Raw genomic sequence first — 14,825 nt, 5'->3', positions numbered from 1 at the left:
TGGGTCCCCTGGATCCAATTCTGCGGGTTAATTTGAACATCACTGGTTGTCAGTGAAGCTTGACAATGCAAGTGTTGATTTGGGGAATGGATGGGAGCAAAGGGAAGAAAAAGGTCAAAAGGGGGTGGGTGTTATTTGCGTGGTAGGAAAATCAAGCTTATGTCTCAGAGCAAAACCGTGAACAGGCCCCGAATATGACATTGGCGCTGCTTCCACAAAGCTTGATTTCTTGAGGAAATGTTTTCTGTCCAAAAGGAAACGAGCCTTTCCCCCAGGTACTCCCTCTGAAGGCACGTTGAAGAGATGTCGCCTTCACGACGTTATATTTTGACACGAATCCTGAGATAGTATGTTCCCGCTAAGTGTGTTTTATTTGTCTTGCTTTTCTGCGAGAAATGGGGATTTAATTAAGTCAGGAGACAAAGAGATACAGTGAAATCTCACCATATTCAGAACATGTACATGCAAAACGCAACTGGAGCCCTTCTTTGTAAAAACCCGAGTGGAGCATGACACTGCCTCTCGGCTGAACCTTCAGCTTCAAGGTTGCAAAAATGAAACCAACCGACTAGAAATGAACTCATGAAATGTTTCCAGTCCCAGCTTTGGAGGTAGCTTATAGATTTTCTTTCCTTTCTCTCCCTCTTTTCTCCCCTAGAAAAGTCTGAGCTCAGGGAACCACAACTGAAAGCAGATGGTGCCCTGGGCCGGCTTGCACAACTTTTCCTGGGGACCTGATAGACTGAGTTAAATGCGTGGGCCAAATTGATTTTTATCAACCATGGATTTTTAATTAACAGTGGTGTCCACTTACCGCCATCCATTATTTACTGTTTACCCACTAATTAAAAATTATGCTGCTTTTGCACTCATAAGAGCAGGACATTTGAAATTAGATCGCATCGTTCAAATTACCTGCAGAATTAAATCCAGAGCGTCGAATTGCTCAGACCAGGCTACTGGGGTTTAAAATATGATCTGCTCCAGCCTGTTGTATGATCATGAGTCAGAACGCCAGGAGCAGGCTACATGGCAAACATCGTGTGGAACCTGCCTGGGGTCTTAGTGGGGAGGGAGACCTTGGAGTCTGTCTTGAGCGGACGTTGTCTCACCCAGGAATCCCAGGGAAGGCAGCCTGTCGGTGCACTGATGGAGTGCTTCCAGGTGGCGGCCATACCTATGGACCAGCAGGTGTCATCTGCACAACTGCCCATGGTCCAGGTTCAGTCAATGCCCCCATTTTGCGGATGAAGAAACTGAGGTTCAGAGGGTGGAGAGACTTGGCCACCCTACCCCAGGCAGCTGCTTCTTATCCAATTAACAAATAAAATATGGTAAAATACACCTAACATAAAAGTCACCATTTTAACCATTTTAAAGCATACAATTAAAATTCGGTGGCATTTAAGATGTTCACCAGGCTATGCAAACATCAGCTCTGTCTAGTCGCAGAATTTTTCATCACCCCAAAAGGAAACTCCGTACCCATCAGCAGTCACTCTCCACGCCTCTCTCCTCTCAAACCCTAGCAGCCAGTAATCTGCTTTCTGTCTCTACGGATTTGCCTATCCTGGATATTTTGTATAAGTGGAATAAAAAACATCTACCCCTTTCTTATCTACTTCCCTTTTCTTATCTACTTTTCTTATCTACTGTTCACAACACTTCTATTAGATGGACGTGATTATCTTCATTTTCCAGATGAAAAATGGAGCCTTGGGAGAAGATTTACACCCAGGTCCACCATCCGTGTTTTCTTCAAAGAACGTGAAAAGTGTAGGTCTGAATCAATGGTGGGGGGTGGGAGGGGTGGAGAAAAGACATGGGGTTTGTAGCCAGAGCAGATGGAGAAATAATCAGGTCTTCAGATACCTTTCTTTTAGGGGCAAAAGGCAAAAGAAAAGCACTGTTTTTTGTCCCCCCCCCCATCCTAATTGGCTTGTTCTGAGGTTCTGGGAGGTGTGCCAGGTGATTCTAGGTGCAGTGGTGAGCATTTCTTATCCCAGCGGTTATGCATCGATTTTAAAGGGTGTTAGAAAGCAGCTGCAGTTACCGTAGCAAAATTGTGCTTTCACAGCCCACATTGCCAAGGACAAGACTGAGTTTTAACAGGGGCTTGGTCTGAACTGGATTTTAAAAAATTAAGTAATACTTTAAGTAAATAATATTTAATAAGTAACTATTTAATAAGTAAACGCGGTCAATAGCCTGAGGGGGGTGCACAGAACGAAGAGGGAGAGACGGAAGTTAACACATCACTTCCCCTCATGGCTGTGTGTCCTGGAGCCACCACCACAAAGGACAGCAAACTGGGGGACCGAAAACAGCAGGACATTATTCTCTCACCGTCTGGAGACCAGAAGTCTGAAATCAAGGGGTGGGCAGGGCTGCGTTCTCTCCTGAGACTCTGGGGGAGGGTCCTTCCTGCCTCTTCCAGTTCTGGGGGTTCCAAGCATCGTTGGCTTATAGCTTCATCCCTTCAATCTCTGCCTCTGTCGTCACAGGGCCGTCTTTCTTCTCTGTGTGTCTGCAGCTCTGTATCCAAACCTCCCTCTCTTTCTCTTATAAAGACACCAGTCACTGGATTCGGGTCCACCCTGATCCGATATGACTGCGTCTACATCCGTAAAGACCTTATTTCCAAATACGGTCACATTCACACGTACCAGGGGTTAGGATCTGAACATATCTTTTTGGGGATGCAATTCAATTCACAGCCGATACCAAGGGCCACCCAGGTCTCCCAGCACCCTAACCTTTGTCCGTCTACTCCTCCCCCACATGAACCTTGCATGGCTGTTACATGCCTTTGTAGAGCGGCACATGATGGCCGGAGTTCCTGTTCTCTCGGAGAGGCTGGCATTAATCAAGTGGTCCCACCATGGATTATAATTTCAAAGAATCGTTAAGTGTCTCAAAGGAAATTTACACAATGGCCAAAAACTTCCTAACACACTTGGAGTAACATTCCACGCTTTTCCTTATGATCTCCAGGGCCCTTCAACATCGGTTGTCTTCCTGTCTTTCCACGGCCGTACATCAGATCCCCCCCCATGATTCTCTATTGTGTGTTCCTAGGGATGAATAGCAAACTCTTTCCTGCCTCAGGGCTGTCGCAACGCTGTTCCTCGGCCGGAGCACCTCTCCCTCTGCTTTGAGCTGGGTGCTTCCCACTCACTGGGGTCTCAGCATAATCGGTGTTGCCCGGCAGGCTGATATCAAACATTCCCTTCTATTCTGCCCGTCCCATCTCACCTGTGCAGCACTCCTCACCTCTCTCAATTACTTACCTGCTTGCTGTGTTTTATTTACTTTTATTTTTTGACTTTTCAAGTTGATATCATTTCAGACCTACAGAAATTTTGCCAAAGCAGTAGAAAGAGCTCTAGTATACCTGGTTTCCACAAAGGTTAACATCTTGCAAAGATATATAGTACAGTGATCAAAACCAGGAAATGAACACCGATCCCATGTTAGAATGAGTCTACAAATCCTATGCAGATTTCACCAGTTGTCCCAGTAACGTCTCCTTTCTGGTCCAGGATCCAATCCAGGATCACACATCACACTTAGTTGTCACGTCTCTTCAGCACCCTTCAATCAGAGATGCTTCTTTGGTTTATGTCTTTCACAGCCTTGACACTTTTGAAGAGTACTGGCCAATTATTCTGAAGTGTGTTCTTCGGGTTGGGGTTTTCCGATGTTTATTCATGATTTTATTCATCTTGGGCAGTTTTGGCAGGAGCCCCAGGGAAGCAGTGTTGTGCCCCTCTCAGTCATTGCTTCAGGAGGTACCGAGATGTCAGTTTGTCCCAACGCTGGTGATGTTAACTTCGACCACTTGCTTAAGGAGGTGTCTGCCAGGTTTCTCCACTGTTAAATTACTCCTTTCCTCTTTGTCATTAATAATTATCTTATGTGGATATACTTAGAGCTCATGCAAATATCTTGTTTTCCATTATACTCCTCCCACTAATTTTAGCATCTATTGATGACCGTTGATGATTCTTACTTACAACAGTTATTACTGTGGTGTTCCCCAAATGGTCATTTTCTAGTTGCATCATTCTTTTCTGGATTTATTTTTTATTGTATTATCTGTAACTTTCTGGATTTATTGATTGGAATTGTGCTGTAAGGAAGCGCTGTCCCTTCTCCCTGTTTATCTCTTTATTCAATTATTATTTGTCTTAGTATGAACTCAGGGATATTTAGTTTATAGGTTACAATCCATTGCTGTCATTATTTACTTTGTGGCTCAAATTGTCCCTGATTTGGCCATTGGGAGCTCCATCGACTCCATCAAGCTCCAGGACTCCATCCTGGGTCCTTTTTACATGCACTTGTCATTTTTTTTTTGAGCGTGTCCTCATTTTCTGGCACTAGAAGATCTTCCAGGCTCACTTTGTACTTTTCCTGACCCAGCCCTGGAATCAGCCATTTCTCCAAGGAGTCCTGGTTTCTTTTATTGGAGAATAGTATTTAGAAACCAAGATGTAGGTGCTGGGTGCTCACTGCCACTGAGGTGTCACCCCAGGTGCCTCAACTTCTTTCTTCCTTCATCTCTTCCTTCCCTCTTTTCTTTCTTTCTCTTCCTTCCTTCCTTCCTTTCCCCTTTTCTTCTTCCTTTCCTTTCCTTTTCCTTTCTCTCCTTTCCTTTCTTTTTCTTTCCTTCCCACGAGGACAGGCCCTTATCTCTCTTGCTCCCTGCTGATTCCCAGCCCCTAGCACAGTGCCTGATGGATGCTAAATAAATATTTGTTGTGTCAGTACATGGACAGCACTTAGAACAACGCCTTCACGTACTAGACACTCAATAAGTGCTCATTGTGATTGCTACTTTTAGTTGAATGAATGAATGACGTGCTCCCTAAGACCAATGCACGTGAATTCCTTGTTGACATTTCTCCCACCCCCTTGAGGTTTCTCCTGCTAAAACTTGGCTGGTGATTTCCATCACGTGTGTGGCTATTAGGGTCAGGCTTGAAATGGAAGTGGAGAAAGAGAAGGCTTGCAACTGCTGGGATCACTAAGAATCTGGCTGAGGGTGAAAGGGTGGTCAGTAAGGGAGTTCCCAGCAGGCTGGGGACCCTGATTGATCCAGGCAGGTAGAGAGGAAAGAGAAGTAGAGGCAAAGGGAGATTCAAGTCTGGGCATCAAGCCCTGCTGAGAGTTTTGAGGATGGGCCAGATCTGGCCTAAGAACCTGATGCCGGGCCCTTGGCTTCATAGCCTTTTTGACCCTTGGGACCTGCCCCAGCCAAACCAGGACCCTGATATGGTTCTCCACCCCCAAGGAAGGCTCCACCTAGCTCCACGGCACTGTTCAATAAACAGAGACTGTGAGTCACGCATTAAAAAGGCTGAAAAGTAGCAGGTGAAATTAATTTTAACGATATTTTCATCCAGCCCCCAATCGTATATGTAATACATGCAACATGTATAAATTCAACAGGTAATAGATATGAAAACCAGTAATGAGATATTTTATACGCCTTTTCAAAGACAAGTCTTCGAAATCGGGCATATATTTACGCTCACAGCACAACTCAGTTTAGATGGGTCACATTTCAGGGCCTCAGGGGCCATACGTGGCTGGCGGCTGCTGTATTGGAAGCATAGCTCCAGCTCAAGAAGGGGATATGTGTGTCAGATTTCGCTGCATCAGAGGTTTCAAGCTGTTTTCTGAAGCCCACAGGTGTTTTTTTTCAGGAGAGAAGGGGGGACCCAGTGAGTGGGGCTCTGGCCTCCCACCTTCTGCTTTAGCCCCTGCAGCCTCTGCCATTTGCTCTGGGAGGCTAATTAAGATCTGCTTTGAAAAAAGGGTTCTCTTGCTTAAAAAAAGAAAAAAGTCTGAAACCCTGTGGTTTATTTCAAAATCCTTAGCTTGAGGTAATTCACCTAGAATGTTTGTACTTGGAAGCTTATGCACATTTAAATAAAAATCCCCACCCAAAAAAATAACCTCTCTTGATTAGAGGCGGCCGCCTTTTACAAATCAAGATGGGCTGGTGTGCAACAGCACACAGAGAATGTTTCGCCAACAAGCTTCAGAAACCGGCTGTTGAAATGGCAGCTGTCACTGTGTTGCTACAGCAAAAGCTGTGCTTTCCAATGAAGCCATCGCACAAAAGGCACGCAGAGTCGCCGTCTAAACTCCCCGGAGAGGGTTACAGATTGGCGCGCTATGACAGTACCAGCAAATCACAGAAATATGAAGACAAACTTTGAATTCTAAGGAGCCTAAACTTCCCCTCTGGTGTGGATGGCTGGCCTTCACATTCCTCATATGTCCCTCATTTGGTCATAATTGAATCTCATTATCCATCTAATCTGAGAGTCTTTGCCTTCAAGGCTGGGGCGTGGGCGTGAGGCAGGATGGACTTTGCATTCTTGGGAAGCTCAGAAATGGTGTGCTCTAGAAAGAAGTGCACACCACCTCCCAGCCCTGCAGCATCCCGGGACTGTGACACGTGCCCTCTTTTGCTTGGTGAGCTCAGAGTTTAAAGGTGCCCTGAGGAATTTTGGAGCGACCCCGTGCCTGGAAAAACAGATTCTGAGCCGTTGAGGCGCTGGAGGGCCTCAGACTCGGGTGTCAGTGTGTTGAAGGGCTACTGAAGGGACATAGCTTGGTTTGTCACCGTTTCCCCCATTCTGGGTTAAAAGTCCCGGCTTGGGCTGGACCAGGGGGGTCGGTGGAAAAGGTGGACCTAATTGGTGCCACGTGGAGAAGGGGACTGTTTTATGTTTGTGTTTGCAAAATTGAAGACATTTTGTCAAGGGGAGTGGCTGACCGTGTAGCTATCTCCCCGCGGCCTGTGTTGAGCGTTTCCTGCTAATGGAAGTGGAAACGCACAGCTCACGGGATAGGACAGGAATGGGGGGTTTGGAAGACAGTCTAGCCCGCCAGGCCTGGCTCATCAGCCAGTTTTTGTTTGTTTGTTTAGGACTGTTCCAGCACAAAAACCGTTCACATCAAAGCTCCCTCAGCCCCATGATAATGCTAATTATTCCTCGCTCTGGCTGGGGCTTCCACCCAGATGAAAACTGGAAAATTCCAGCCAAAGCCCAGCTGTTTCCAAACAGCCAAGGCATCAGGGTGATTGATGGAAGTGTTTCCCTTTTCACCCAGATATTCTGGTGTCTTGGAGACAAGGCCTCCTTCGCTCAGCTTTAGCGCCTGTGTTCCCAGATCTGCATGTTGGCCCCTTAGATGTTCCTAATTTATACCAAATTTGGTCAGTGCTGTCCATGGATACCAACGTTCAGCCCTGTGCTTTGAGGGGTGCGGCGAGGGGGAGTTGGGGCCTGGAGAGATAGAATGTGAGATCTCTCCGGGCTTCTGAACCTGGCTCGGTCTCGCGGAACATTCTGGTGCCTGCCCCGAGGGATGTAGTTACAAGTCAGTGTTTGCTAAGCAGAACGTGTGTCTAGAAGTCTCCCGCTGGATTGAATCCTTCTTCGCTCTCTTGGCAGGAGACCGAAGCTCCCATTGCTCTACAGAACAGGAATTTGGCAGGGGTGATCACAAGGTTTTGACACATTCAGTAAGAAAGAAGACGTTTGTGTAATCGCGGTGAAGACTCCCGGAGAAGGGCGCAGGAGTAGGGATCTCGGGGCGGCAGCTGCAGGAGCTTAACTCTTCACGGGGCCTTAGGAACTGCTTCTCCACCAGGTCTTCCCCGGAGGGCCCAAGAGTCTTCTTGTCTCACAGAATTATTTAGGCTTCGAGGAGAGTAGGATGGAGTCTGTCGGTCTCCATTGAGTGCCTTTGGGTCTGTGTGTGTGGGGGCGGGGGTCCGGGGAGCAGCCCCAGCGTTGGGGGAAGTGCATCACTTACGGGGCTGTTCTCGGGAGTTTCCACAAGGGGGCCCTCTTGAGCTTCGGCTGGGGCGGTTGGGCGGCCCCGGATGAAACCCGGCACCGCCTCCTCCAGACCCGGCCTCCCCCCGAGGGCCTCCGGGCTCCCTCCGTTCACCTTGGCTTTGGCGAAGAGGGAGCCCCTGGAAGGCCAGCGCCGCGGAGCATGCTTCCTTCCACGTGGGAGGTCTTGGGTTCCGCTTGCACAGAGGGCGTATTTGGAGACCGAAGGGCGAGGGTCACGGGCTCCCCTAGCCTCGCCTCCTTTCCTTCTTCTTTCGAAGAAGTTTGCAACGCAGAGCAAACACTCCAGTTGGAACCACAAGAAAGGGCATCTGGGAAGCGTCATCAACAGTGAAACCAACCATCGTGGCTCCTCGGGGCCTTTCCCCAAACACGCATACAGGGGGGCCTTTGGGTCAGCCATGACAGGAGGCGCGGAGATTTTAAATGCGAGAAAATTATTGTCATTTAACAAGTCAATTTTTCTTACACTGTGTTGAGATTAAGTTCGTGGTCTCTTCCATACATTCGAAATAAGGAATTTCCCTAGAGTGCGATTTTGAGGGAGAACCTACATCATGTTTTGAAAAACCTATTTTGTTGAGAGTTACTGGATTTTATTTTAAAAGAAATGGTAATATTTAATTACGGCATTATTTTACTGTCTAGAAAATTAATGTGCTTTTGGAGTTTCCGGAGAAAGGCCGGCTGTAAGTCCGAACCCTATTTTTAAATTACCAAACAAATAGAATCCCAAAGACGCAAATATTGGCTTTAGTGTCACAGGCAAGGTACAGGAAAATACGCCGGCTTCCTAAATGTTAAATAAACAGGCTTGTAATTCTTGCCCTCCCTTGCGACCCTGGATGGCTGCGTTCTTATCCTGGGGAGAGAGCGCGCCGCTCACCGAGGGGACAGCAGCAGTGCTAATTGGATGAGCGCAGTGGATTAGTCATCGGGCATCTTGTTACCATCCTAATAATAAGGCGCACGTTTCTGTGAAGCTGTAGAGTCTGCAAAGCCCACGATTACTTATCCACTGGGTCCTCACATCAAACCTTTGGGGTTGGTATTGAGATTGCCCCCCATTTTACAGACGAGCAAACAGAGACTCCGAAAAAGAGTCTCTCAGAGTGTCTAGCTTCCATCACGCTAATCGGTCGGTGGAAAGGCCCAAACTGCAAACGAGCTCTGTTACCCGGAAACTCCACTCTCCTTCCAAAGGCACGCACAGCCCCTGGTCTCTGCACGACAGAGCACCTACCGTGTGCCTGACCACGGGGTGCAAAGATGCTTCTACGAGGGCTCAGGGCCTGATGCTCTGAGCCAGGGCAACCCCGAAGGCTCGGTGTGAGGACCCAGTGGATAAGTGGAGGTGCTCTGGTCCGGTTTGCTGAAGGGAGGCACAAGGAGGGGGCCGCCAGGAGGAGCCTCGCCGCCCTCGGGCTCCTTGAGAGCCATAGGGAGTTAGGAACTGCTTGACAGGTGGAGAGAGCCGAATGGGCACTGGGCAGAGGCTGAGCACGTAGCAGGGAGGTGTGAACCAGCAGCCGGACTGAGCCAGACGTCATTAGCTAGCGGCAGGAGCTGCATGGGAGGCCTGCTGGCACCGGGGGAGCGGGGAGTGCGCTTCAAGCAGAGGGAGCGCCGCGGTGCGGGGGCGGAGAGCAGGTGGGCGTTTTGGAAGGCAGTGCTTTCCCGAGGGCCGCGTGCTTACCTGGGTGGCACTGCCGCTGATTCCAGGCGTAGGTGATGGGCAGTTTGCATCTGAGTAGTTACATGTCTATCTCGACTCAGCTGGATAACTGACACATCCAGCCTGGGATTTTGTTAGCACGAGGCTCAAGCATACAAGGATAGGTTATCTTTAAAAATAAGTGAAAGTGAGTTCGTTGATTTGGAGAGAAACGTTGACCCAATTATAGGACAGTAGCAATCAGATGTGGCCAGATAGCTGTTGGTGACACGCAATGACAGGCGGCTGGGGACCAAGGCACTAAGGCCCTGCTGGCTTGTGTTAAGGACGACCTAGTGTATGTCGCAGAGGGGAAGGAGGGGCTTAAGGTGACCCGTGGGAGACCACCTCAGATCCCAGGTGTGGAGGCAAGGCTGGGGAAGTGGGGTGCCGGAGATGGGAAAGCCAGCCTGGGGCTGCTGAGACGTGCGGTGAAGGCAGGGAGGAAGGTGTCGTGGCTATGCGGGTTCTCAGCCAGGAAACTGGGGGGGCTGGTGGTGCTATTCCTGAGATGGAGACCTGGGGAGAGTTCCGTTTTGGGGGTGTGCGATTTGAGGAGCTGACAGGGCATCGAGGAGAGCCAGTCATGAGGAGCTGGCTGGGGCCGCACATCTGTCTGCAAGGCACACGCGGGGCGAGGACAGAGGGTAAAGGAAGAGCCAGAGGCAGAATCCCAAGGCAAGCAGCCCCACGGGAAGGGCCAGGCAGGGGCCAAGGAGGACCACGCCGGGAGATGCAGAAGTACCAGGGCGCAGGTTGTATATAAGTAGGGTGGCAGATGCAACACAAGATGCCCACTTAAATTTGATATCCAGATACACGATGAAAAATGTTTTAGTATCGGTGTCTCAGCGATTGCACAGATGAGTGTAGGGGTTTGGAGAAGAGAGACAAGACCAAAGTGATAGAGAGATTGTGTTTTATGGCCTAATTATTATTTTTATATAAGTTCTTTCATGCCACACAGAGGGCAAAAAAAAGAATCAGAAGATACAGAAAAGCATGAAGGTGATCTAAGAGCTCACGCCCATTGCCTCATGCAAAGTGCCTTGCCATTAACCTGCTGGTACATGTCACCCTCTGGATTCTAGAGTCTGGGTTGTCAAGAGAGCCCGAGCACATGGGACCCTGGTCCCCTTTGAACCTCCATCTCCACAACAATATCTGGCCCATGGCAGGCACACCATAAATTTTTGCTGAATGAATGAATAAATCTTTCTAGACTTTTTTTCTTTTCACACACACATACCTGCATTTATTCAATTTTTTAAAACAAAAATAGGACTGTCCTATGTATGGTATAGGAAATCTATGTTTTTAACTTAATAATGGATTTTGGAAATCTTGTAGGAAGGTTGGCCTTTTAGGACTGGAGGGACTAAGACATATTCACGGTCTTTGAAGGAAGAACCTGAGGAAATGATGAAGTGGCACAAACAGGAGATATAATAACCAGGGAAAGCTCTAATCAAGAAGACTCCAATAAAAACAGGCTAATCTCTTCAAACAAAAGCAGTATGTGGCTTGCAGTGGAATTTTCAAAATGTATAAAAAAGTTGTAAAATGAAAAGTGAAACTTGCTTTTTACCCTGAAGCCCTGGTTGCTCCCTCCAAAGTGAATCATTTTAACAGTTTCTTGTGCATCCTCCCAGAAAATGCATTCATGCCGACCTCTGCATATAAATGTATATGTTTTTTATTTGGCTGTTAAATTTTTTTTATGAATGCAGTCTTTCTATACACATCATTCTGCATTTCGCTTTTTACACTTAAATTATCACGGATATCTTTCCATCTTAGACTTATCCCTTTGTGGACAAGACAAAATAGTATTCCATTATACAGATGAATCTTGGTTTAGTTAACCAATCCTCTGTAGACGGTCATTTAGATTGTGGTCAGTTTTTTAACATACAACAATATGTCGGACATCCTTTTAATGTAGCTTGGTATAAGTTTTGTGGGTGTCATACAAAGAAATTGTGCATTTAACATCTTGATGGATTTGACCTAATTGCCCTCCAAAAATGCCGTTTCAATTTACCGTCCACCAATGGTATAGGAAAGTATCTATGTCCTTACACGTTTGGCCACACTGGATATTATCAAACTTTTCACTTTTTGCAAATCTAACGTATGAACAATGGAAGAGAAATTACAAGCTAATGAAAGTTTGTGGCTAAACACACATTTTTGTGTGTGATTGTGAAATACCTATAAATAAAGAGGCACAAGTTATTAAGCAGATACTCCACTAACTTGGATTCATATCTTCTGCTCATTTTCACTGCCACCACTCTGGGTAAAGCCATCATTTCTCATCTGAAAGACTGACCTTGGTCCCTCTCTGTCTCTCCAGAATCCACTCTGCCCCTGTAGTCCATTCTCCATGGAGCAGCAAGTGTGATCTTTAGAAAATGTAAACTGGCATCCTGATGCTGCAGTGTGAGTCTGAATATTCTGAGGGACACCCTCCCTATGCACAACTAGATTTGATGGAAAGCATAATTTTCCAGAAAGTAGGGAAGCCTCTGAGTTCCCTGGTCCCCAAAATGAGCTGAAGTGGGACCTGTGGAGACTCTCCTGAGAGCAGAAGTCAGTGTCAACACTGAGGCTGTGAGGAACCAGGATTTAGGGGGATGCTAGTGCCCCTTGACTCCTGGGAGAAGCAAATATGAATGTTCTCTTGAGAAAAGCATGATCATTTTAGGTTCCAAAGTTTTCCATGAGTTTCCAATTAAAGATCACCAAATACACAAGTAAACAACCCACTATGGAGTAAGAGTTCGCAGAAATAAAAAGCTTACATACCAAGAGCATCAGATATTGCTGTTACTGTCACAAAATAAAGAAAAGTATGTATGAAATGTTTAATGAAATAAAATATGGAATTAAAAAAAAAAGAACAACAGACATGAACCTATAAAAATGACCAAACGGATTTGAAAAAAGAATCAATGGAACTTTAAGAAATAACAAAATATAATTGTTTATATAAAAACTTAGTGCTTAGATCATGGGGTAGATTAGATACTGTTGAAAAGGGAATTAGTGGACTGGAAAATAGATGTAAAGAAATTACCCAAAATTCAGGAAAGAGGAGGGGGCTGAAAACTAAAAAAGGGGTTAAGAGACATAGCAGCTACAGTGAGAAAGCCTAAGTAATGTCTTCTGGAAGGAGAGAAAAGAAAGTTATAGGAGAAGCAATAGGTGAAGAAAAATTGTCTGATAATTTTCCAGAAGTGATAAAAGACACCAAATATTGGTACCAGCAAGGACAGTGAGTACCAAGCAGGATTAGTAAAAATAAATCAACACTTGAATCTTCAGAACACCAAAGAGAAAAAGAAGAGAAAAGAGCCATCAGCCTAGATTTTTTTTGTACCCAGCCAAACAGCCCTTCAAGATCAAGGATGAAACAAAGACATTTTCAGATAAGCAATACTGAGAGTGTTTACCACTATATGAAATGATATTGTATGCATAGGAATTTGTGATGAAGGAAGGTCTAACTTTTAAGAAGGTATAATGAGCAAAGAACTTGAAAATTTAATTAAAAAAATGAATAAACTGATAATCTATAATTTTGTGGAGTTTAAAAAAAAGGACATCAACTAAAATACTGGAAAACAGTAGCATGTAATTTGGAGGAGGAATGATTAGGTTAATGTTCTAAACTTGCACTTCATGGGTAAGAAAAGGATTAAGATATTAAGATGGTATAATTTCAGAAGTAGCCACTGAAATAATAGAAGTATCATATAACTTCTAAATCAGAAGAAAGAAAGAAAAAAAAGTAATAGGAATAAGTACAACCCAACCTTATTTAAAAAAAAAAAACCTTATTTTAAAAAAAGACAAGTAGGAAAAAAGCATAAAAAGCACAATTTGTAGAAAACAAAAATATGGTAAAAACAAATCTCATTTACTTGCCAGTTAACAGACATTAACAAATTGGATTTTTAAAACTCCTCCTATATGTTACTTTTATACTTGAAGCTTAAAGACACAGAAAGGTGAAAGTAAAAGGATTGAAAATCCTTACCAAATACAAAATAAAGGAAAACTGAAACCAGATGAAATAGGATTTACTATAAAAAGCATGATTAAGGTTAGAGGTCTCTCCATAAAAGGTCCAATCTGCCAGGAAGATGTGACTGTCACGTAGCATCAAAATATACAAAGCAAAACTTGCTATATAGGGAGATACTGAAAAATCCATCATCATAATGAGAGATGTTAGCACAACCCTTTCAGTTATTTATAGGTCAAGCAGACAAAATATTAGTAATGATACAGAAGATTTAAAAAAGAGTGACTAGACGTAATTCATTTTATACACATGCGTGCACATATACATGTATGTGTGTACATCTGTATGTGTGTTGTGTAAGTATATACACAATTATATATAAATAGATTACCCAGCAATTAGAGAATGCACATTTTTTTTGAGCACGCATGCAACATTTACAAAAACTGACTCTATATGAGGGCACAGAATAAACCTCGACACATTCAAACAATTGGTATCATACAGGTGATACTTCTGCAACTAAATTAAAAGTCAGAAATAAAAAACAATAAAAGAATCCTGTGTTTGGAAATTTAAAATACTTCTGAACCACTCAATGAAGGAATCAAAATAAAATAAAATAAAAACCAGAAATTAGAGCTAAGCCCAAGTGAAAATAGTACCTGTGAAAACACGTGAAATGTGAAGAAAGCAAGCCTCTGAGGCACTTTTACAGGCTTACATTGGAAAGAAGGAAGCCTGAACATCCAAGATCCTTATCCAACTTAAAAAGTTAGAGCAAGAGAAACAGCATAAGCCTAAAGAAAGTAAGAGGAAAGAGAGAATAATAAGAAAAAAAGCAGGGCTTCCCTGGTGGCGCGGTGGTTGAGAATCCGCCTGCCAATGCAGGGGACACGGGTTCGAGCCCTGGTCTGGGAAGATCCCACACGCCGCGGAGCAACTAGGCCCGTGAGCCACAACTGCTGAGCCTGCGCGTCTGGAGCCTGCGCCCCGCAACAAGAGAGGCCGCGATAGTGAGAGGCCCGCACGCCGCGATGAAGAGTGGCCCCGCACCGCGATGAAGAGTGGCCCCCGCTCGCCGCAACTAGAGAAAGCCCTCGCACAGAAACGAAGACCCGACACAGCCAAAATAAATAAATTAATTAATAATTTAAAAAAAAAAAAAGCAGACAATAATAAAGTAGAAAACAAG

General features: G+C 45.2%; 1 protein-coding gene across 1 annotated transcript in view; it reads right to left on the bottom strand.

The window, feature by feature from the left end:
* Positions 1-14,825, bottom strand: part of APCDD1L (APC down-regulated 1 like) — a 49,695-nt gene that overhangs the window by 11,077 nt on the left and 23,793 nt on the right. The window contains exon 3 of the mRNA XM_049699178.1: positions 7,840-7,982. Within this exon, the coding sequence (XP_049555135.1) occupies positions 7,840-7,982 (143 nt within the window). The remainder of the gene's footprint in view (positions 1-7,839; positions 7,983-14,825) is intronic.

This window comes from Orcinus orca, chromosome 16, assembly GCF_937001465.1.
Source record: "Orcinus orca chromosome 16, mOrcOrc1.1, whole genome shotgun sequence".
NCBI classification, from domain to species: domain Eukaryota; kingdom Metazoa; phylum Chordata; class Mammalia; order Artiodactyla; family Delphinidae; genus Orcinus; species Orcinus orca.
The sequence above is the reverse complement of the archived record's forward strand: the minus strand, read 5'-3'. Positions and strand labels throughout refer to the sequence as shown.